General features: G+C 39.1%; 1 protein-coding gene across 1 annotated transcript; it reads left to right on the top strand.

Moving 5' to 3' along the window:
- The first annotated feature begins 2,088 nt into the window (after positions 1-2,088).
- On the top strand, positions 2,089-4,905 carry LOC121810529. Its single transcript, XM_042211290.1, has 4 exons — positions 2,089-2,465; positions 2,561-2,633; positions 4,241-4,475; positions 4,589-4,905. Exons 1-4 carry the CDS (start codon positions 2,089-2,091, stop codon positions 4,903-4,905), a joined length of 1,002 nt encoding a protein of 333 aa, XP_042067224.1.
- Positions 4,906-23,720: the final 18,815 nt, after the last annotated feature.

The following is a 23,720-nucleotide window of genomic DNA, read 5'->3' as shown; positions in this document are numbered from 1 at the left end:
TAGATTGATCAGTTCAGTTTAGTCAGTTGATCAGTTCCCGTTTTCTTAGTTTAAACTTAACCCACTGAAAAGCGTGGCCGCAACCAACCTCCCAAATATCTCGAACACAACTCAACTCGCCTCTGTCTCTATGGGATTCGGCCCTTACTTTCCTTTACTAAATCATAGTATTGCGGGTTAATGTCTTGAAAGCCCTCTGAGTCTCTCCGTCCGCATACCCAGCGACCAGTAGTTGTTAGCCGACTTGAACCGTTTATTGTCTAACTTGACCAAGTTGCGCAACTCTACATGTTTTAATTTGCATGTGAACTCTGAGTACTTAGTTTAAAAATAGAAGCTTTCAAATGGCGCCGTTCTCGGGGATGGACGGCGTTATATGTGCATGTGTTTGAGATACTTGGTGTATATAGTTTTAATCCTTTTATTTTCTTTTTCAGTTTATGAACCGAGGCCTGAACTTTAGGCATTGGACTAATACGATCAACTGGAGAGATACGGAATCCAATTGGAGGATCAGAGAAGTAGCTAACCCGGTCGTAACTAGATCTGGATTAAACACAGGGGGGCCATCCAATACAAACTCAGAAGGGGAGAAGATCAGAACCCGTTCACTGAGTTGAAGGAGGAGATTGTGATCGAAGAAAGACCAGTGAGGATGGTAGTAGATGATGATCCTGAAATTGGCACTCTCAACGCTCACTTGCCTGGAGAGCCAGCTCAGGCAATAGTGGTGACTCCAGGGCAGGCGAATATAGAGGTGAAAAACAACATACTGGCCGTCATATCCCATTATTATGGAAGACAGATTGCGAGCCCATATGAATTCTTACACGATTTTTGCAAAATATGTGGGATTCAGAAACGTCCAGCTGGATCCACTGAGGATTACTCTAGACTCAGGGTGATTCCTTTCGCTTTAAAAGAAGAAGCCGATACTTAGTTCATGAGGCTACCTCCCAACTCTATCAGAACGTGGGCTGATTTCAGATCCCAGTTTTTGGATCACTTTTTCCCATCCATAAAAACTAATGCTCTGAAGAAGGAGATTCAAGGAGCCATCAAGATTGTGATGAGCCTCTGAGTCAGTACTGGAATAGATTCAACGGAATGTTGGATGCCTGCCCAAACAACCACATGATGGAGGCAGAAATCTTCAACAATTTCTATAAAGGGATGACACCCGAGAGCAAGGATCTGATCAATTCTTCAAGTGGTGGTGATTTCTCGAAACTAAAGGTAAGTGAAGCAAAGAGAGTGCTAGATAGGCTGGGAAATGCCAAGAAGGCTTATCACTCTCTGAGAGCCTTGATTATGAGATCAGTGGCAGCAAATACAACTGTGGAAACGACTGAAGAAAGAATGGATGCTCGGATGGATAGGTTGGAGAAAGCTATACTAACTACCATGGAGAAAAATACACCATCTGCTCCTATGGAGAAAGTGAAGGATGCATCAAGTCAGGAGAGCAAGATTTTCAAGAGTAGGTGAATGCAGCTGGGAATTGGAATCAGAACATTAATTGGAATCCTTGGAAAATTAAGGATGCTCCATGGAGGGATCATCCCAATATTAGGTGGTCAAATCCGAACACAGCCCAACAACCACCACTGGCGATCACCTATCAACAACCTCCGGCAGTAAGTTATCAGTAGCCACCGGCTATCAGTTATCCACCACAGTCAGAAGGCCAACCCCAGTGGCAGAACCGCAACCACGACGGGCAAAACAACTGGAACAACAATAGGGGACAAGGAAACCAACCTAATTGGCCAAACCGGAATCAAAACAATCAAATGGTTTCCTATGTTCCACCGCATCAGAGAGGATACCAGAACAACAACCAGAACACTCAATCGCAACAGCATGGCAATCAAGGATTATATGGGAACTTCAACCAAGGATAGGGGTCTACGTCGAATCACTCGTTGGGAGTAAATTTGAGCCAACCTAATTCCAAATTGCCTAGGCACATTGATGATGTAGTAGGGGATTTTGCTAAATTCTCAGCAACACATTCAAGGAAATATGCAAACAAATAATGATTTGGTACATAAGATACAGGATGCCCAACAAGAGCAGAAAGCGGCTATGGATATGCTGACTAAACAACTATCCCAGATGGCCACGACGTTGAATGAAATATGTGGATATGATGGTCGGATCCTTGCTACTATCAAGATGCCGTACATAGCTAACATTAGCAAAATCACTCTGAGGTCGGGTAAAGATTATGACGAACCCTTGGGCAGAACAGAGGAGGAAGATGGAAAAGAGAACAGTGAGGGCACCCTCTTAAAGGAGGGAAGAGAGCCATTTCCTCAGTTTTCCGAACCACAACCTCTTGATCCAGAACCAGAGGGGTTGGTTGAGGAAGTTAAGAAACATGAGAGGGATGACCTGGATGAAGGAACAAGCAATGCAGTCAAGCGCCTGAAATCTTACCCATACAGGGGAGAGCCCAGAAGGCAAAAGGAGGACCCTACTGATTTCGTGGAAATTTTCGGCAAGTTGAGATTAACCTGTCGTTTCTACAAGCACTGAAACTACCCCCGTTCAACAGGTTTATCAAACACTTCATAGCTAGAAAAGCTAAAGCCGATTGGAAGATTGTAATTGCAGAAAGTGTGTCTGCTGTAATCTAGAAGAAGAGACTTCCTTCCAAGAGGACTGATCCTGGGAGGTTTACTCTAAAGGGGTTGACAGCAGAAGCATGCATTGAATGGATCACATAATAATTCTGATTTATTTAGCAGATTATTTAGACAAATTCTATTCGCATAGTTCTCACATGTATCATGCTCATAACTTGAATTCAAACATGCTTTAGCGCAATTAACACCTAAAACCTACTTACTACGGAGATAGCCAATTTACCTCGTTGATTCTCCAATGAATCGAAATAACTAGCGTCTTCTCCACGTGAAGATCTTGAGTACAAAACCATAGATCTTTTGACTGGTTCCCGGGCTGTAAACTGATATCAGTGTGGGCTGATCTCACCAGAATACTAGGGCTTAAATAAAGAAGACGGAAACTGCTCACGGAGGGAGCTGAAAATCGTCCCTCTTCAAGACAGAGAGGGGGACGAAAATTTTGATAAAAATAATGTATATTTTCTGTCTCCTTTATTCTCCTATTTATATTAAGTCACATATTGGGCCCAGTCAGGGATCTATGGAAGAATTTGGATATGGCCTCCCCCAATTAGCTTCTTACTAATTAAATTGAACCCACAATTTAATATAAACTTATATTGGAATATTACGAGCAGCCACTACATAAGTAATATTTCTCTGCCCATCCAAATCCGAAAGTACAAGTATTCCGGGTTTCCATTTGTTTGTCATTCATTTCTCGTGCTTAAGATAGACGTCCATTAATTAATTAATGTATGCTATGGACTTAATTAATTAACATATTATTAACTCCAAGAGTGGACTTAGCAAGAAACACTTATTTATTATTTATAGAGTAATCAAACACCAACTAGCTAGGTTCCGAATAATAAAACCTTGTTTCGAGCTCCTCTTGTGGTCGTTATCAAATGATACTCACCTCACGCACAATTCAATATAATAGTAATCCTAGCACCGCTAGATATTAATCACCACTACTCAATATACCAGGATTCTTGGGTTGCGAAAACCCCGCACCATTTGGTAAGTCAAAGTAGTGAATAATCAATACCGTATGCTCAATGCTAACGTACATTGATTAAGAAATTAATTATCTAGACCCCTCGTCTTTCAGTAGATAGCATAAAGACTCGTCTTGCTGTTAGATTCAATTCAGTGCTATACCACACCAATGTTATCTTATTTCAGTAAGGTTTAGAAATATGCGTACTGACATTGCAACCTTTCACGATAGGTATTCTATGCCTATCTAGGTTGGGAAATTCTTATTTCTTTGTTCAGAACTGACCGTGTTACCTTAAGTGGACGACACCCACAACCAATCTACTAAAACAAATACTTAGACTTTGTTACGTTGCTCATACATTTAAATATGTAATAAACATTCATTAAATGTAAAACATAACAAAATTATAACAAAAATAATCTGTTGCATCCATTGGAAAATAGAATATAGAGTTTACAGTATTCAATCACTTGAAAAACGATTTCTAGTATACAAACTCTAACATACTCTACCCATCATTATTGGGGATGTTAAAATTGAGCATGCTTTGTATGATCTGGGGGTTTCTATTAATGTGATACCTTTCTCAATTTACAAGAGATTGACTGGAGTCAGCCTAGTGGATACAAAGGTGGTTATCCAACTCGTGGATAGATCATGCACTAGTCCTGAAGGAGTACTGGAAAATGTGATTGTGAGGATACATGATTTCCTATACCCTACTGATTTTCATGTGATCCGTATGAATGAGTATGAAGCTGGTGAATCCAGTGGAGTATTGTTGGGGAGGCCATTCTTGCGAACGGCTAAGACTATAATTGATGTGAGTGACGGTACAATTTGCTTGGACTATCATGGGGAGAAATTCACTTTAAATATTGATGAAGCAATGAAAAAACCTTTGGATACTGAAATCTACATTCCTTGGATGTTATCTACCCATTAGTCCAAGAATTTCTTGAGACTAGACTGTTACAGAAGCAGCTTGCAGCTGCTGAAATGAATGACTCAATTGAAAAAAAGGTTTCTGGATGGTGTGAAACGCTTTTGACACAGAACATGACCGATGAAGAAATTAATGATGCAATCATGGGGTTCTGTCAAAAGCCAACTTCTGCTGGATCAACTGGTTTTGCTCAACTGAGCAGTCTGGAAAAGGTGCCTGATTTTGGGGAGCTAGCAGTAAAGATTATGGAGAAAAACCCATTACCCCAGGAGGCGGTCGCGCCTAAGAAGGAGTTGAAGACATTACCCCAGGGTTAAAGTACGCCTACCTCGGAGATGAAGAAACCTTCCCAGTAATCATCAACAAACAGTTAACTGAGAAGCAAGAGGAAGAGTTGTTAGAAGTATTGAGAAGAAACCAAAAGGCCATCGGATGGACCTTGTTGGACTTGGTCGGCATCAACCTTGACCTCTGCATGCATCACATACGCCTTGAAGATGGTGTGAAGGCTCACCGAAAGCAACAAAGAAAACCGAACCCCAACATGAGAGAAGAGGTTCTGAAAGAAATACTGAAGCTACTAGCATTGGAGATTATTTACTACATTCCTAACAGCAAATGGGTCAGTCCAGTACGTACGGTACCAAAGAAGTCTGGAATTCAGGTGGTTAAAAATGACAAGAACGAGCTGGTACCCACAAGGTTGGTTACAGGGTGAAGGATGTGTATTGATGAGTATTTTCTCCGACTTGCTCGAAGATTGTATTGAGATCTTCATGGACGATTTCACATTCTATGGGAATTCCTTTGAGTCGTGCCTTGGTAATCTGGATCGAGTATTGAGAAAATATCAAGAGAAGAATTTGGCATTGAATTTCGAAGAGTGCCATTTCATGGTCCCTGAAGGAATTGTTCCTGGCCATATTGTGTCAGAGAAGGGGATACAAGTTGACAAGGCTAATGTAACATCCCAAAATTTTTGTGACTTTATTTTCATATGGGTGTCGAATAAAATTTCCTTTTATGAAATTAATTGTTTCTATGTGATTAAGTTGATTATATGAAATAATTGTTATGAGTGATGTGGAATGAGGTATTGTCTAATTGTTATATGTTCCAATGTGAGGAAATTAATTAAGTGAGATCATGCATTTTATTCTAGCCAATTTAATGGGATATTTTCGGCCTCTTCAAAATTATTGGAATTAATATTCTCTTCTTGGATTTAATTAATTTTTTTGGGATATTTATCCAAATTAAATCCAAACCAAATTATCCCTAATTTATGCTACATGAAATTCGAACTCTAGCTATTTTTTTTGGGAGTTTCAAAAAATCCCCTATTTAATAGGAGGATGAATTATTTTTCTTTGATTTAATTGATGCCTTATTGATTCCCTTCTTTTATTTCAAATCCAATTAAATCATGCCACATTTTACTTCCTCACTCTAATTGAATTGATATTTGAAATATTTCCTTGTGGCAATTAAAGCCAAATTTTCGCCCCTTCCCTATTTGTGGAGAAATTGTATTTGTTTCCTATTGTTGTGGAATCCCTTTTTATTCAAATAAATACCAAATAAATACCTATGTCTAATTAATTGGGGATGTGAATATTTTCTTTCTATTTTGTTTCCATCCCACACGCCCCTATGCTTCTATTTTCCTTGTGGAAATTTATTTATTTGTTACCTATTTTATGGGAGTCTTTTCCTATAACAAAATTTCCAAATTTAAATCCTATCCCCATTTAATTGAGGATTTAAATAATCATCTTCTCCCCTATTCAAAATACACGCCCCCTCCCTTTTATTTTGCTACTTGTAGATTCTTCAAATTATTTTATTTCCTTGTTTATGAAATACTCAATATCTTTTACCAAATTTTGAGTATTTTTGTAGCACCCCAAAAATTTGCGACTTTTGTTCTCATTAATGTGGTTGTTGAATTTGGAATATCATTTATGGAATTAAATTTATATGTGGTTGAGTTAGCAATGCGAGTTTTAATTGTTGTGAGTTATGTGGAATAAAGTACTATATTTTTCCAACATGGGAAATTAATTAAATGGGATCATGCATGTTGTCCTAGCCATTTTAGTTGGAATTTTCGGTCCCTTCAAATTGTTGGAATTAATATTTTCTTTCTTGGATTTAATTAATTGTTTTGGGATATTTATCCAAATTAAACCCAAACCAAATTATCACTAATTTATTCTACATGATTTTCGACCCTTAGCTTATTCCTTGGAGATTTTCGAAAATCCCCTATTAATTAGGAGGATGAATTATTTTTGTAGATTTAATTGGTGCCTTGTTTAATTTCCCTTCTTGAACTTAAAATCCAATTAAGTCTAACCGTATGTTGTCAAATCCCTTCATATCCTATTTTAATTAGGATTTGACTATTTCAGTCTTTAAGGCCAATGAATTTTCGCCCATGTACCTATGATTTTCCTTAGGGAATTAATTTATTTGTTACCTATTTTGTGGGAGTCTTTTCCCCAAAAAAAAATGTACCAAATATAAATCATATTCCAATTTTATTGGAATATTTAATTATTTTTCTCTTCACTACTTCCATACCATACGCCCACCCCCTATTCCATACTTGGGGATATTCTTTTTAATTATTTAAATTAAGTATGGGATTAAACCTTAGCCATAAAATCAAATAAACCCTAACCATAGTCACAAAAAAAAAAAACCGCCTTCACCTCTCAAATCTCTCTACCACACGCCTCTTCTCCCACTCTCCCATCTCCAAAAATCCTCCATCCAACCCTTGTTCTTGCAATCCGTTAAAGTTGTCTTCAAGAGTCTCCGAAGAATCGTTTCGTTCTTTGCTTCTACCGATTTATTTTTGTCAAAGAAGGTATATTTGCTCACTTTTCCTCATCCTTTTCCGTTTGAACCATGTTCTTGAGTCCTACATGCATGTAGTGGTTGTAGGATTGATAGATCGCAAGATTTAACGGGGGCAAAGTGTGTTTTCGTAAGAACTTGGATGATATTGTGTTTCGTTTGAAATCATGTGTTGTTGGTTTGGAATATTTGGTGAATAATATGAGTTTATGTGCAAATATATGTATGAGGAACTTGTAAGCATGATTATGTGTTTTCGAGCATGAGAAATCGGTGTTTGCGTGGTGGAAGATGGAAACCCTATTTTCGAACTTGAACCAGAAATCTGTGATGCACGACCAGTGGCTTACGATCTGTGATTGACCCATCAAACGAACGAATCTTGCTATGAAATCTTTACTGAGTAAACTTCAAGGTGTTTTCTGTGTCCCGTGTGAATTTCAGCCCTTTTTATCGAAAAATGAATTTTTAATAAATTTTTGAAGTTGACTGCGCAAATCTGCCAGAAACTTGAGTTCTCGCCATGAACGTTTCGTTTTCTGTCTGACTGAACAAATTACCTCCGATTGATGTGATTCTTGGACTCTATGAAAATTTGAAGTGTCTTCTGAGTCGTGGTAAATTTTCAGCCTTTCTGGGCGTTGGATGAATTTATGGTGAATTTTTCAAATAAACTGCGCAATACTGTCAGAAATTGTATGTTCCGACCAGAGAGTTTAATATGTGATATGACTGACTAAATGACGTGATTTCGGTGTGAAAATTTTCATGGATGAGCTTGAATGTGTCCTCTGTATTGTGACCAAAATTTAGCATCTTTTGAGGTCGGGTAAATTTATAGTGATTTTTACAATACGGTCGCGCAGTTCTGCCAGTTTTCTGCCCTGTTAAAATGACACTTATTTTCATGTTTAAAAGTATTATATGATACATGTATGTCCAAGGAACGTGTTGAAATGATGTGATCACGTGTGATAAATTGAAATGTGTTACGATGTGTTCTCCCATCTTTGTGACGTATGTTGGGTCGGGAATTTGAGCAAAACGACGAGAGAATCGATAGGACATGCATAGTAATATGTTGTTGTGGGAAGCTAACTGTGTTGTCATTGACAAGGGTGTTGTGTATTCGTGAACTCGAGGATGAGAGTTGCTAAGTTGGGTTGTGAATTGCTAAGAGAACGAGGTGGGCTTTCTTTTCAAACCTTTTTACTTTTCCGAAAAATATTATGTGGAGATATAAGGGTGGTTTAACTGTTATGTCATGCCATGTTGTTTTTGTTATGAGATTGTGTGCCTGATGCCTAGTTCGTATGAGTTTACTCCGTTAGGCTATATGGTTGTGTTGTGAAACGAATTCGGGTTCGAGTAGGGCCGTAAACCCTATCGGGCTATGTACACTGGTGGGATCGTGAGCCGTCCTTGCAAGTCGGCCGGTCTCGTGGGCGAATAGTGTGGCCACACTTTCGTCGCACTGTGATTGTGATTGATGGATTGATGTGAAAAGTGGGGAGATAAATTGTCTGGCCAGACTTGAATATTTTTGTGTTTCTCGTGATATTTTCTTACTACATAAAACTCGAGATCACTGGTATGGATGACATAACTTATTAAAATGTTTTCGGCATGAGCCCATTGAGTAAAACAAGTACTCAGCCCTGCATATTATTTTCTTATGTGCAGGTTGAGCGGGATGTTGCGGTGGATGTTGAGCTGGCTTAAGTACTTAGGATGCGTTGTGTCGTCATACATAGGCGTCGTCCTTGACTCTCCTTGAACCGTATTTTCCGCTGCTATAACTTGAACTATGACTCAAGACTTAATCTTTCCTTTATGTTTTGTGTGTGAACATGTATGGTGATGATGAGTTTTAAACTAGTGTTTACGTTGTCTTTTGAAAATTTTATTCTTCGAGATTTAAGTTAAGTATTTGTTCAACTTTAGTTAGTTGATGTATTTCCTAAGTCTAATTTTTCCCGTTGTCCTTTTTAAAAGTATTTTACCTTATGTCTTTTTAAAAAAAAAAAATTTAACTTTAAACTCTTTAAACTAAGTTGTTTTCTTCCTTTAAGTTAATCAAGATGTTCTTTTTAAATTGTTATCCATGCATGTCGGTCACGATCGCCGCGTTGTGGTACCCTTGTATGGGCGGTCGTGACAGAGTGGTATCCGAGCTTTGTTCTTTCGCTCTGGTCCGAGAGTCTTCTTTCACTTTGAGTCTAAGTTAGTGAACCCTTTTTGACTAGAAGTGTCACGAAGGCTCAACATCCAAAGCATCACGCTCAACCAAGGAAAGTGAGGTATGTTTTAAGTTGTTGATGGAATGTGTGAACGATGTATAAAATTGACGATATGATGAGGATGTTTTGGGCAAAAGAATGCATGAGCATGTAATTACGTGATGATGTGATGTTATTTTCATGTTGAAATTCGAGAATAAACGATATGATGACATACATATGTTGAATGTGAGCATGATGATTTAAACGCGTGTATTATGGGTGAAAACAATATTGTGATAGTGTGAACATGTGGAATATGAGCATGAATTGAGAAGATGATTTAAGCACGTGTTGTATGTTTGAATGTGATATTGTTATGGTATGATTATGTGATACATGAGCAAGATTGGCCTGGTGACTTAAGTATGTGCTATGTGTGTGAAAGTGTTATGACGTAAGCATGTGATTATGGGAGTTGGTGTGTTTTACATAAAAGATGGAAATTAACGAGTTGTTTTGAGAATGTTGACATTTTTTTTGAGAAAAGATGAGTAATCTAAAAATGTTGTCTCAAACATATATGTGAAGTGCATGAGTGTTTGTTTGGAATGCAAATGTGTTATGAGTTTTGCAATATTAATGACTAGTTGTTCTAGTGGGAAACATATTTATGTTGTGGAAAGTTGTTGGAACTTTTTGAAAAAAACAAAAACTTTGAACTTTAAATGAAAATATGTTAGTTCTTTCTTTTGAGAAAATTAATTGATCAATGGAAAATGTTGTGTTTATGAATTGTTCAAAAAAAAATTGAGTTTCGACAAAAAAAAAATTACTTCGTTTGGAAAATTGAGCTGTGGAAGTGTGATGTTATGTTTGTTATGAGGTGCGAGGTATGATGTGTTATTCTATGGAATGTTTTATACGAATGATGAAAGTTGATGCGAAATTACGATTTAGTTTGAGTCAACTTTTACTTTAAAAGTGAGATGTGGAAAATTTTTAGGAAAGTGTGAAAGTGTAAAGAAATTTTGTTTCAAAAGTTTTGAATATAATGAGAAGTTCGAAAGTGTTTTGCTATGGGATGTGAAAATGTGGTGTGTTTATCTTGAGGTATGAATGACGTAAATTGAAGTAGATGATGATCTATGGGATGATGAATTGTGTTGTGAACTTATAGTACCAAAAATATAAGCCTAGTTGACCGCGCGAATCGTAGTTCTACGTTGAAAACTTAACAATTGCTTTTCCGAGCAATGAAACGTACGAGAATATGAGAGTTGAGGCAAACTCTTAAGTCAAGGTGTGAGACAAGAATAACAAATGGTAAGAGATATTTTCATGCAACGACGAGCGATCATACTCACGATTTAAATTAGTATAGTTTAATCTTGCGTAAGTGGAAGCACGACGGAGATGATCTCCATACCCTGCTAAGGAGAACGAGGATGATAACCATGTCATACGAGGATAGTCATTATGACAGGCAAAGAATTTTATGAAGATATGGTTTTCAACTATCGTTATTAGTGGCAATGACACGAAGAATCTCAGCGTGGAATCCACAGTTCTTAGAGCGATGTTACCAGTTTTGGCTTGCGAAAGATGAACAAGGAGGTGCGACTTTAATAGCTGGAACAAAGTATTCTAATCAACAGTTCTTACTTGGATTATAAGAAGTTATCTTTCAGGACCTTTCAAATAGCCGTGAGCCATTGTCTATTTAACAGCTTGTTTCATTCATCCCTTGCAAGTGATGCATATTGTTTCTTTTCCTCCATTGAGTCATAACTCACTTCCAGTTCATGGAAAGTGTTGTTGCCTTCATAACTTTGGACACTTGGATTGATTGTAGTCTTCTTTGACCTATTATTTATACGGACCATACTTTGACTCTGTGAGCCTTTGCTATTGAGCTTCATTCCCAAGGCTGCTTGCAGTTACGTCCTTCAATATAATCACGTTTCACAGACATGTTTTCTATGGGATATTCTTCTTCGAACTTTTGCTCAGCCTTTTATTTTGTCACCATGTCTGTGTCGAGTTCTTACAGAGTGAAATTCTTTTTGGTTCAGTTCATGTATCCTTTTCATAATAGAACCTTTCTTTCTACGAAATAAAGTTAAGGCTTACATTTTGTTCCTTGCCTTAACAAACTTAATCCACTTGATTTTTGTTTTCAATAGCCCCTTTGACTTTGATTGTCTTTCATAAATTTATGAACACATTGATGTGATTCTGTCAGTCCATATTATGATTTTCCTTGAACCATGATCAGTACCGCTTTGTGACAACTGCCTACATTTCTCAATCCTCATGCAACTGATCATTTCTTTTCCTCAACCGTTTAAGTCATTATCCATTGGTATGTGGACCTTTCAGATTTGGTCGAACAACTGAATTATCTTTTGGTAGCCTACTATGAGAGTTGACATTAATTTGATTCCATCACATATTCATGACCTATCTTATGTTCTTTCAAGCTCTGAGGGGATGATTATAACTAATTGTTACAATTCAAAATCGGTTCATATCCAAGTTAAGACTGTTTGACTAGAGTTTGTGTTAGGAGAACTAGGAGTAGTGGCCCAACTTTTGCACGTTATACCTTTGGAGAATGTAGACATAATCTTGGGAATGGATTGGCTTACCGAGAACCACGCAACGATTCACTGTAAAGAGAGACAGATTTCTTTTCAAGCCCCAGGCGAAGAACCGACTATCTTATATGAGATCTCCATGAACCGACGAACCTCCATAATCTCCGCCTTGCAAGCAACTACGATGATAAGAAAAGGACGTCCGGCGTATCTTGTGTACTTGAATGGAGAAGAAAAGAAGGATTTGAAAGTGGAAGACGTGGCAGTGGTGCGAGATTTTCCCGATGTGTTTCCCGAAGCTTTGCCAGGACCGCCACCCAACAGACAAGTGGAGTTCACTATTGATTTGGAACCAGGGTCTGCGCCAGTATCAAAGGCGCCATACTGAATGGCCCCTAAGGAGTTGGCCGAGTTGAAGGTACAGTTACAAGAACTGTTAGACTTGGGTTTATCCAACCCAGTGTGTCAACCGTGGGGAGCGCCAGTGTCGTTCGTTAAGAAGAAGGATGGGACGATGAGGATGTGCATCGACTATCGTGAGCTCAACAAGATGACCTCGAAGAATAAGTACCCACTGCCAAGGAATGATGATTTGTTTGACCAACTTCGAGGAGCGGGTGTATTCTCGAAAATGGATTTGAGATCAGGGTATCATCAACTAAAGGTCCGACGAGAGGATGTGCCTAAGACTGCTTTTCGCACTTGCTATGGCCATTATGAATTCGTCGTGATGCCATTTGGGCTGACCAATGCCCCAGCCGTTTTCATGGACTTGGTGAACCGAGTTTTCCACGAGTATCTTGACAAGTTTGTGTTAGTCTTCATCGACGACGTGTTGGTATACTCGAAGGACGAGGAGGAACATGGACAACATCTACAAACAGTGTTGGAAACGTTACGAAGGGAGAAACTTTATGCCAAGTTTAGTAAGTGTGAGTTTATGTTGACTCGAGTGAACTTCCTTGGTCATATTGTGACGGCAAATGGAATTCAAGTAGACCCAGCCAAGGTCGAGGCCGTGCAAATTGGAAATCGCCGAAAACGCCAAGTGAAATCCGCAGTTTCTTGGGCTTGGCAGGATATTATCGATGATTCATTGAAGGATTCTCCAAGATTGCGAGACTGATGACGCAACTACTAAAGAAAGGAATCAAGGTGGTTTGGACGCCAGAGTGCGAGGCGAGTTTTCAACTATTGAAAGAGAAATTGACTATAGCACCAGTCCTAGCAGTACCCGAACCCGACAAGGACTTCGCCGTCTATACGGACGCGTCGAAAGTAGGACTACGATGCGTGTTAATGCAAGATGGGAAGGTGATAGCATATGCTTCCCGACAGTTGAGACCAAATGAATTGAATTTTCCGACGCACGATTTGGAGTTAGCAGCAGTGGTGCATGCACTGAAAATTTAGAGACACCATCTCTATGGAGTGAGATGCGAGATCTATACGGATCATAAGAGTCTCAAGTACTTCTTCAAGCAAAAAGAGCTAAACATGCGACAACGACGTTGGTTAGAGATCGTGAAGGACTATGACTGTGGTATTAACTATCATCCGGGCAAGGCGAATGTGGTAGCCGATGCATTGAGTAGGAAGAACCAACCGCAATTGGCATTTTTCCTAACGCAAGAGGAAGCGTTGATTCACGAGTTCGACAAGATGAGTTTGGAAATAGTGAAAGCACCCGAGACAGTAAGTGCAAGATTGGCGACGATAGTGATTGAGCTAGATTTGAGAACCAAGCTCATAGAAGCCTAGCGACGTGATGAAAAGTTGGAAGAATTACGTGCAAGGGTGAGAGCCGAGAAGCTTGATCATTACCGTGAGGAGGCGGATAATGCTTTGACGTACGATGGACGATTGTGTGTGCCGAGCGATGGGGCGCTAAAAGAGGAGATTTTGAGTGAAGCGCACGACACGCCTTACACCGCACACCCCGGAAGCACGAAGATGTATCGGGATTTGAAGCAACGGTTTTGGTGGAATGGAATGAAAGGGGACGTAGCGTCATATGTGGAACGATGTCTAGCATGCCAACAAGTGAAGGCCTTACACCAACGGCCATATGGGAAGTTGCAACCGCTTGAAATTCCCGAATGGAAGTGGGAGCATCTAGCTATGGTTTTCATAACGGGTTTGCCAAAGTTACAGAAGGGCAACACCGCGATTTGGGTGATCATTGATCGACTTACTAAAAGCGCGCACTTCTTACCGATTAAGATTACTTATGGCGCGGACAGGTTAGCTAGGTTCTACGTGAACGAGATTGTGCGATTGCATGGAGTGCCAAAGACCATTGTATCCGACCGGGATACGAAGTTAACCTCAAAGTTTTGGATGAGTTTGCAACGCGAATTGGGCACACAACTGAACTTCAGCACTGCTTATCACCTGCAATCGGATGGGCAGTCAGAGAGGACGATTCAGACGCTTGAGGATATACTGCGAGCCGTTGTCTTAGATCGAGAGGAAAGTTGGGAAACGGTTCTACCATTGGTTGAATTCGCATACAACAATAGCTATCAAGCGACGATCGACATGGCTCCGTATGAAGCCTGGTATGGCAGGAAGTGTCAATCCCCACTTTATTGGGATGAAGTTGGCGAGGGGAAGATGTTAGGACCAGATGCTATAAAGGAGATGACCGAAATTGTGCACCAAATCCGCGCAAGGATCAAGGAAGCTCAAGATAGGTAGAAGTCGTATGCTGACGTGCGTCGAACGGAAATCAAATTCGACGTTGGTGACAAGGTGTTCTTGAAAGTATCCCCGACGAGAGGAGTTGTGAGATTTGGAGTAAAAGGCATGCTGAAACCGCGTTTTGTAGGACCGTACGAGATTATCGATGAAGTAGGTCTTGTGGCGTATCGATTGGCGTTACCTCCCAGGTTTGGGAACATGCACAACGTGTTCCACGTGTCGCAGTTTCGCAAGTACGTGTTTGACCCCAAGCATGTGATTCATCAAGAGGAAGTGATCCTGACCCCGACATGAGCTACGAGGAAGGCCCGAGGTAATCCTAGATCGGAAGGTGCAAGAGTTGCGAAACAAGTCGATAGCATCCGTGAAAGTGTTGTGGAAACACCATGGTCCCGAGGAAGCCACGTGGGAGTTAGAAGATAGAATGAAAGAAAAATACCTCGAGTTGTTTATTTGAGAATGTCAAAATTTCGGGACGAAATTTCTGTTAAGAGGGGAAGGATGTAGCACCCCGAAAATTTGCGACTTTTGTTCTCATTAATGTGGTTGTTGAATTTGGAATATCATTTATGGAATTAAATTTATATGTGGTTGAGTTAGCAATGCGAGTTTTGATTGTTGTGAGTTATGTGGAATAATGTACTATATTTTTCCAACATGGGAAATTAATTAAATGGGATCATGCATGTTGTCCTAGCCATTTTAGTTAGAATTTTCGGTCCCTTCAAATTGTTGGAATTAATATTTTCTTTCTTGGATTTAATTAATTATTTTGGGATATTTATCCAAATTAAATCCAAACCAAATTATCCCTAATTTATTCTACATGATTTTCGACCCTTAGCTTATTCCTTGGAGATTTTCGAAAATCCCCTATTAATTAGGAGGATGAATTATTTTTGTAGATTTAATTGGTGCCTTATTTAATTTCCCTTCTTGAACTTAAAATCCAATTAAGTCTAACCGTATGTTGTCAAATCCCTTCATATCCTATTTTAATTAGGATTTGACTATTTCCGTCTTTAAGGCCAATGAATTTTCGCCCATGTACCTATGATTTTCCTTGGGGAATAAATTTATTTGTTACCTATTTTGTGGGAGTCTTTTCTCCAAAAAAAATGTACCAAATATAAATCATATTCCAATTTTATTGGAATATTTAAATATTTTTCTCTTCACTACTTCCATACCACACGCCCACCCCCTATTCCATACTTGGAGATATTCTTTTTAATTATTTAAATTAAGTATGTGATTAAACCTTAGCCATAAAATCAAATAAACCCTAACCATAGTCACAAAAAAAAAACCGCCTTCACCTCTCAAATCTCTCTACCACACGCCTCTTCTCCCACTCTCCCATCTCCAAAAATCCTCCATCCAACCCGTGTTCTTGCAATCCGTTGAAGTTATCTTCAAGAGTCTCCGAAGAATCGTTTCGTTCTTTGCTTCTACCGATTTATTTTTGTCAAAGAAGGTATATTTGCTCACTTTTCCTCATCCTTTTCCGTTTGAACCATGTTCTTGAGTCCTACATGCATGTAGTGGTTGTAGGATTGATAGATCGCAAGATTTAACGGGGAGAAAGTGTGTTTTCGTAAGAACTTGGATGATATTGTGTTTCGTTTGAAATCATGTGTTGTTGGTTTGGAATATTTGGTGAATAATATGAGTTTATGTGCAAATATATGTATGAGGAACTTGTAAGCATGATTATGTGTTTCCGAGCATGAGAAATCGGTGTTTGCGTGGTGGAAGATGGAAACCCTATTTTCGAACTTGAACCAAAAATCTGTGATGCACGACCAGTGGCTTACGATCTGTGGTTGACCCATCAAACGAACGAACATTGGTGTGAAACTTTTACTGAGTAAACTTCAAGGTGTTTTCTATGTCCCGTGTGAATTTCAGCCCTTTTTATCGAAAAATGAATTTTTAATAAATTTTTGAAGTTGACTGCGTAAATCTGCCAGAAACTTGAGTTCTCGCCATGAACGTTTCGTTTTCTGTCTGACTGACCAAATTACCTCCGATTGATGTGATTGTTGAACTCTATGAAAATTTGAGTGTCTTCTGAGTCGTGGTAAATTTTCAGCCTTTCTGGGCGTTGGATGAATTTATGGTGAATTTTTCAAATGAACTGCGCAATACTGTCAGAAATTGTATGTTCCGACCAGAGAGTTTAATATGTGATATGACTGAATAAATGACGTGATTTCGGTGTGAAAATTTTCATGGATGAGCTTGAATGTGTCCTCTATATTAGCATCTTTTGAGGTCGGGTGAATTTATAGTGATTTTTACAATACGGTCGCGCAGTTCTGCCAGTTTTCTGCCCTGTTAAAATGACACTTATTTTCATGTTTAAAAGTATTATATGATACATGTATGTCCAAGGAACGTGTTGAAATGATGTGATCACGTGTGATAAATTGAAATGTGTTACGATGTGTTCTCCCATCTTTGTGACGTATGTTGGGTCGGGAATTTGAGAAAAACGACGAGAGAATCGATAGGACATGCATAGTAATATGTTGTTGTGAGAAGCTAACTGTGTTGTCATTGACAATGGTGTTGTGTATTCGTGAACTCGAGGATCGAGAGTTGCTAAGTTGGGTTGTGAATTGCTAAGAGAACGAGGTGGGCTTTCTTTTCAAACCTCCTTACTTTTCCGAAAAATATTATGTGGAGATATAAGGGTGGTTTAACTGTTATGTCGTGCCATGTTGTTTTTGTTATGAGATTGTGTGTCTGATGCCTAGTTCGTATGAGTTTACTCCGTTAGGCTATATGGCTGTGTTGTGAAACGAATTCGGGTCCGAGTAGGGCCATAAACCCTATCGGGCTGTGTACACTGGTGGGATCGTGAGCCGTCCTTGCAAGTCGGCCGGTCTCGTGGGCGAATAGTGTGGCCACATTTTCGTCGCACTGTGATTGTGATTGATGGATTGATGTGAAAAGTGGGGAGATAAATTGTCTGGCCAGACTTGAATATTTTTGTGTTTCTCGTGATATTTTCTTACTACATAAAACTCGAGATCACTGGTATGGATGACATAACTTATTAAAATGTTTTCGGCATGAGCCCATTGAGTACAACAAGTACTCAGCCCTGCATATTATTTTCTTATGTGCAGGTTGAGCGGGATGTTGCGGTGGATGTTGAGCTGGCTTAAGTACTTAGGATGCGTTGTGTCGTCGTACATAGGCGTCGTCCTTGACTCTCCTTGAACCGTATTTTCCGCTGCTATAACTTGAACTATGACTCAAGACTTAATCTTTCCTTTATGTTTTGTGTGTGAACATGTATGGTGGTGATGAGTTTTAAACTAGTGTTTACGTTGTCTTTTGAAAATTTTATTCTTCAAGATTTAAGTTAAGTATTTGTTCAACTTTAGTTAGTTGATGTATTTCCTAAGTCTAATTTTTCCCGTTGTCCTTTTTAAAAGTATTTTACCTTATGTCTTTTTAAAAAAAAATAATTTAACTTTAAACTCTTTAAACTAAGTTGTTTTCTTCCTTTAAGTTAATCCAGATGTTCTTTTTAAATTGTTATCCATGCATGTCGGTCACGATCGCCGCGTTGTGGTACCCTTGTATGGGCGGTCGTGACAAATTTTCTCTCCAAGAAAATACCAAGTCAATTCCTTGCTAATTTATTTGGCAAAATTTTCGAAATTCACCCCCATTCCACACGCCTACTTTTATTTCAATTGTGGGAATTTTTTTTATATCTCCCATAATTTAATTAATTCATTTAAGTGTGGGATTTTAACCTAGACTATAAATATTAAAAACCTTAACCCTAGCCCCCATTGTCATCCTACACGCCTCCCTCCATCCTCCCTCACTCCCACACGTTTTCTCCTCCTCTCCCACTCTTCCTCCCCAAAAACCTCCCATTCAAGCTTTATTTTTGCACCCATTGAAGTGATTTTCAAGAGTCTCGGACGGATCGCATCGTTCTTTGCTTCTACCGATTTATTTTTGTCCAAGAAGGTATATTTGCTCAATTTTCCTCATCCTTTTCGTTTGAACCATGTTCTTGAGTCCTACATGCATGTAGAGGGTGTAGGATTAATAGATCGCAAGATTTATCGGGGGGAAAGTGTATTGTAGTAAGAACTTGGATGGTTATGTGTTTTTGATTGAAATCATGTGATGTTGGATTGGAATATTTGGTGAATGATGTGAGTTTATGTGCAAATATGTGTATGAGAAACCTTAAAGCATGATTATGCGTTTTCAAGCATGAAAAATTGGTGTTTGTTTGATGGAAGATGAAAACTCTATTTTCGAACTATGAACCTGAAATCTGTGGTGCACGACCAGTAACTTATGATCTGTAATTGACCCACCAAACGAACGAATTTTGATATGAATTTTTTACTGAGTAATCTTCGAGGTGTTTCCTGTGTCTCGTGTGAATTTCAGCCCTTCTTATCAAAAAATTAATTTTTAATAAATTTTGAAGTTGACTGCGCAAATCTGCCAGAAACTCGTGTTCTCGCCAAGAATATTTCGTTTTCTGTTTGACTGACCAAATGACCTCCGATTGAGGTGATTCTTGAACTATATGAAAATTTGAAGTGTCTTCTGAGTCGTGTTAAAGTTTCAGCCTTTTTGGGCATTGGATGAATTTATGGTGAATTTGTCAAATGAACTGCGCAGTGTTGTCAGAAATTGTTTGTTCCGACCAGAGAGTTTAATATGTGATATGACTGACTAAATGACGTGATTTCGGTGTGAAAATTTTCATGGATGAACTTGAATGTGTCCTCTATATTGTGACCAAAATTTAGCTTCTTTCGAAGTCGGGTGAATTTATAGGGATTTTTACAAAACGGTCGCTCTGTTCTACCAGTTTTCTGCCTTGTTAAAATGACGCCTAGTTTCAAGTTTAAAAGTATTGTATGATGCATGTATGTCCAAGGAACGTGTCTAAATGGTGTAATCACTTGTGATAAGTTGGAATGTGTTACGTGTGTCTTTACACCTCTGTGACGTATGTTGGGTTGGGGAATTTGAGAAAAACGATGAGAGAGAAGCGATAGGACATGCATAGTAAAATGTTATTGTGGAAGGCTGACTAGTGTTGTCGTTGACAAGGGTGTTGTGTTTTCGTGAACTCGAGGATCGAGAGTTGCTATAAGCTGAGTTGTGAATTGCTAGGCGAACGAGGTGGGCTTTCTTTTCAAACCTCTTTATTTTTCCAAAAATGCTATGTGGCGTTATAAGGGTGGTTTAACTGTTATGTCATGCCATGTTGTTTTTATTATGAGATTGTGTGCCTGATGCCTAGTTCGTATGAGTTTACTCCGTTAGGCTATATGGCTGTATTGTGAAACGAATTCGGGTCTGAGTAGGGCCGCAAACCCTATCAGGCTGTGTACACTGGTGGGATCGTGAGCCGTCCTTGCTAGTCGGCCGGTCTCATGGGCGAATAGTGTGGCCACACTTTCGTCGCACTGTGATTGTGATTGATGGATTGATGTGGAAAATGGGGAGATAAATTTGTCTGGCCAGACTTGAATATTTTTGTGATTCTCGTGATATTTCTTACTATATAAAACTCGAGATCACTGGTATGGATGACATAACTTATTAAAATATTTTCGGCATGAGCCCATTGAGTACAACAAGTACTCAGCCCTGCATATTATTTTTTTTATGTGCAGGTTGAGCGGGATGTTGAGGTGGATGTTGAGCTGGCTTAAGTACCTAGGATGCGTTGTGTCCTCATACAAAGGCGCTATCCTTGACTCTCCTTTAACCTTATTGTTTTTCCGCTGCTATAATTTGAACTATGTCTCAAGACTTTAACCTTCTCTTTATATTTTGTGTTTGAACACGTATGGTGGTGTTAGGTTTCAAACAAGTTTTTACGTTGTCTTTTGAAAATGGTGTTCTCCGAGATTTAAGTTAAATGTTTGTTTTACCTTAGTTATTAATTGTTTTATTTCATAAGTCTAATTTTTCCCGTTACTCTTTTAAAAGCATTTTTTTACCTTAAGTCTTCTAAAAAATTTTAATAACCTTAAACTTCTTAAAACTAGGTTGTTTTCCTTTCTTAAGTTAATTAAGTCTTCTTTTAAACTGTTATCCATGCATGTCGGTCACGATCGCCGCGGTTGTGGTACCCCTTTGTATGGGCGGTCGTGACAGCTAAGGTGGAGATAATTAACAAATTACCGGTCCCTACCAATCAGAAAGAGATACGGGCATTTCTGGGACATGCTGGGTTTTATTGGAGGTTCATAAGAGACTTTGCAAAAATCGCTCAGCCATTAACCCATCTTCTCAAAAATGATATAGAATTTGTTTTTGATGAACCATGTCAGAAGGCGTTCCAGCTCTTGAAGGATCGACTTGTCTCAGCCCAATCATCAGAGCTCTTGACTAGAATCACCCCTTTGAGGTGATGTGAGACACTAGCGAGTTGGCAGTGGGAGCAGTCCTTGGACAGAAAATAGATGGGAAAAGTTATGTCAACTTCTATGCTTCTAAAACTCTCAACCAGGCTCAAAAGAACTATGATACAACGGAGAAGGAGATGCTCTACAGTGTACTCTTTTGAAAAATTTTGTCCTTATTTACTTGGGTCCAAGATTATTGTTTATACAGATCACGCCGCGATCAAATACCTTTTTGTAAAAAAAAGAGTCCAAACCCAGACTGATCCGTTGGGTGCTGCTACTGCATGAATTTCATTGGGACGCCAAGGATAATGTAGGGACAGAGAACAGAGTGGCATACCATCTGAGCAGAAAAAATCAAGGGAAAGATAAGGAAGATGTTGTAACACACGTACTTTTAAAGTACTAAATTAAAGCATGTCATTAAATAATTAATATAAAATATTTTTTTTTTTTTTTTTTTTTTTAAATTAACTTCATATATTTATATCATATATATGAAGGAGGAAATTACAAATCAACTCCTATAACAAGGAGGAAAGACAAAATACTACAAATCAACTCCTATAACAAGGAGGAAAGACAAAATACGCCACCTAGGGTTCGAACTCGAGACCTCCAGAATGGACGCGGTATCCAGCACCCTAAACCCTAAAATATTTATGCATGCTATGTTTCTCGTTAATGTACTTTGGAATGTAGTATGGTAGTTATGTGATGATGTGATTTGGGACGTCCTTTTGATGTAATTGTGGAACTTTAGGAGACGTGTGAATGTCTCGTTAAAGTAATGGTGACGATATTGCTATACTTAGCATAATGAATGAGATATGGGAGATGAATATTTTTATGGAAGATGACGCACGTAAATCGAGGAATGGTCGAGGAATTTATATTTGGAACAACACCAAATATAAATTGTGACGTTGGGCGTTTTTTTTATCTTTGTGAAGAACAAGATAACGAAATTAAATAAAGTTCCATGAATTTTTTTAATTATTGAAAGAAATGCGAGAATGCAAAGTATATTTGGGCTTCTCAATTAAATTAGAGTCCAAATGTTTATATAAAAATTGGCTTTGGGCCATAACAAATAAAAAGTCTAACCAATTGATAATATTATATAAACTTGGGCTTACAACCAAATGGGCCCAAAACAATTTAATTAAATTGGGAGCCCAATTAATTTCCAAAGAAAATAAAATGGGAGCAAGCCCAAGAATCTTTTTCTTCTTCTTTCTTTCCCTCTTGGCCGATGGCTCCCCCATGGAGACTCTCCATGTTTCCAACTCCTTCACCTTCCCTCTTCCACCTTCAATTCTACCACCCAAGGGTCACACAAGTTAATACATTAGCTCCTTCACTTCCCTTCTCACATTATACTTCACAACAAGAGCAAAAAAAAAGAGAGGGAGCCGAGAGAGAAGGAGGAGCACTTCTACCATTCTTGCCCATCCACCACCAAGTTCAATCCTTTTGAGGTATAATCTCTATCAATTCCCCAAAGCATGAATTTTTTGTATATATTTCATACATTATTTTCATACACCCACCTCCCACAAGGAATTCAACAATCAATATAAATCGAACACCGCCAATCGAACAATCACGAACTAAACTCCGCTGTAACGAAATTGAAAACATGAAAAGGACATAACTTGAGTAAGACCTTAGCGGTTCGGTTGTAATCAGGGCGGTTTGAGGTTGTTGCGAAAGGTTGATGGGGCTGCCAGTAACGATTCGGGGCTGTTCAGGTGGGGTGCGGGGCTGATGGGAGTGGTTCGGGGCGCTGGCGACAGCAACGAGCAAAACCGCGACAGCAGCGGCACCTCCCCGGCGACTCCATCAGCAACCGACGGCGAGCGGCAGTGACGACACAGCAGCCGGAAACTCCAACGAGCGACGCAGCGAGTAGCAGCGATGGAACAACTCGACGGCACGGTGCAGCGGCTGTTTAAGCCGGCGGCTTCGACGCGAAAGGGGAGGGGCGACGAGTATTTTAAAACCAGAGAAGAAAGAAGAGAGAGAGGAAGATAGGGAAAAAGAGGGAGAGACGTGTATGTTGGGGAGTTAAGAGAGTGGGCTTTTGTTTTTTTTTGTGGAACTTGGGTCTTTGTTTTTTTTTAGGTTGGGCCCTCTTTTAGTTCATTTGGGGCTTCCTAATTTAAATTGGAGATATAAGGTGGGGAAATAATTATGTTGGGCCGATAATTTAATCGTAAAGAATGATTTAATTCAATCATGGGAAATTTTATTTAATTTCCGGAATATTTCAACGAGGAATTCTATCCTAAGTCCGAAATAAACATAGTCCGAGGGAATATAGTTG

The sequence above is a fragment of the Salvia splendens genome, chromosome 7 (genome assembly GCF_004379255.2).
Source record: "Salvia splendens isolate huo1 chromosome 7, SspV2, whole genome shotgun sequence".
In the NCBI taxonomy this organism is placed as follows: Eukaryota; Viridiplantae; Streptophyta; class Magnoliopsida; order Lamiales; family Lamiaceae; genus Salvia; species Salvia splendens.
The sequence above is the reverse complement of the archived record's forward strand: the minus strand, read 5'-3'. Positions and strand labels throughout refer to the sequence as shown.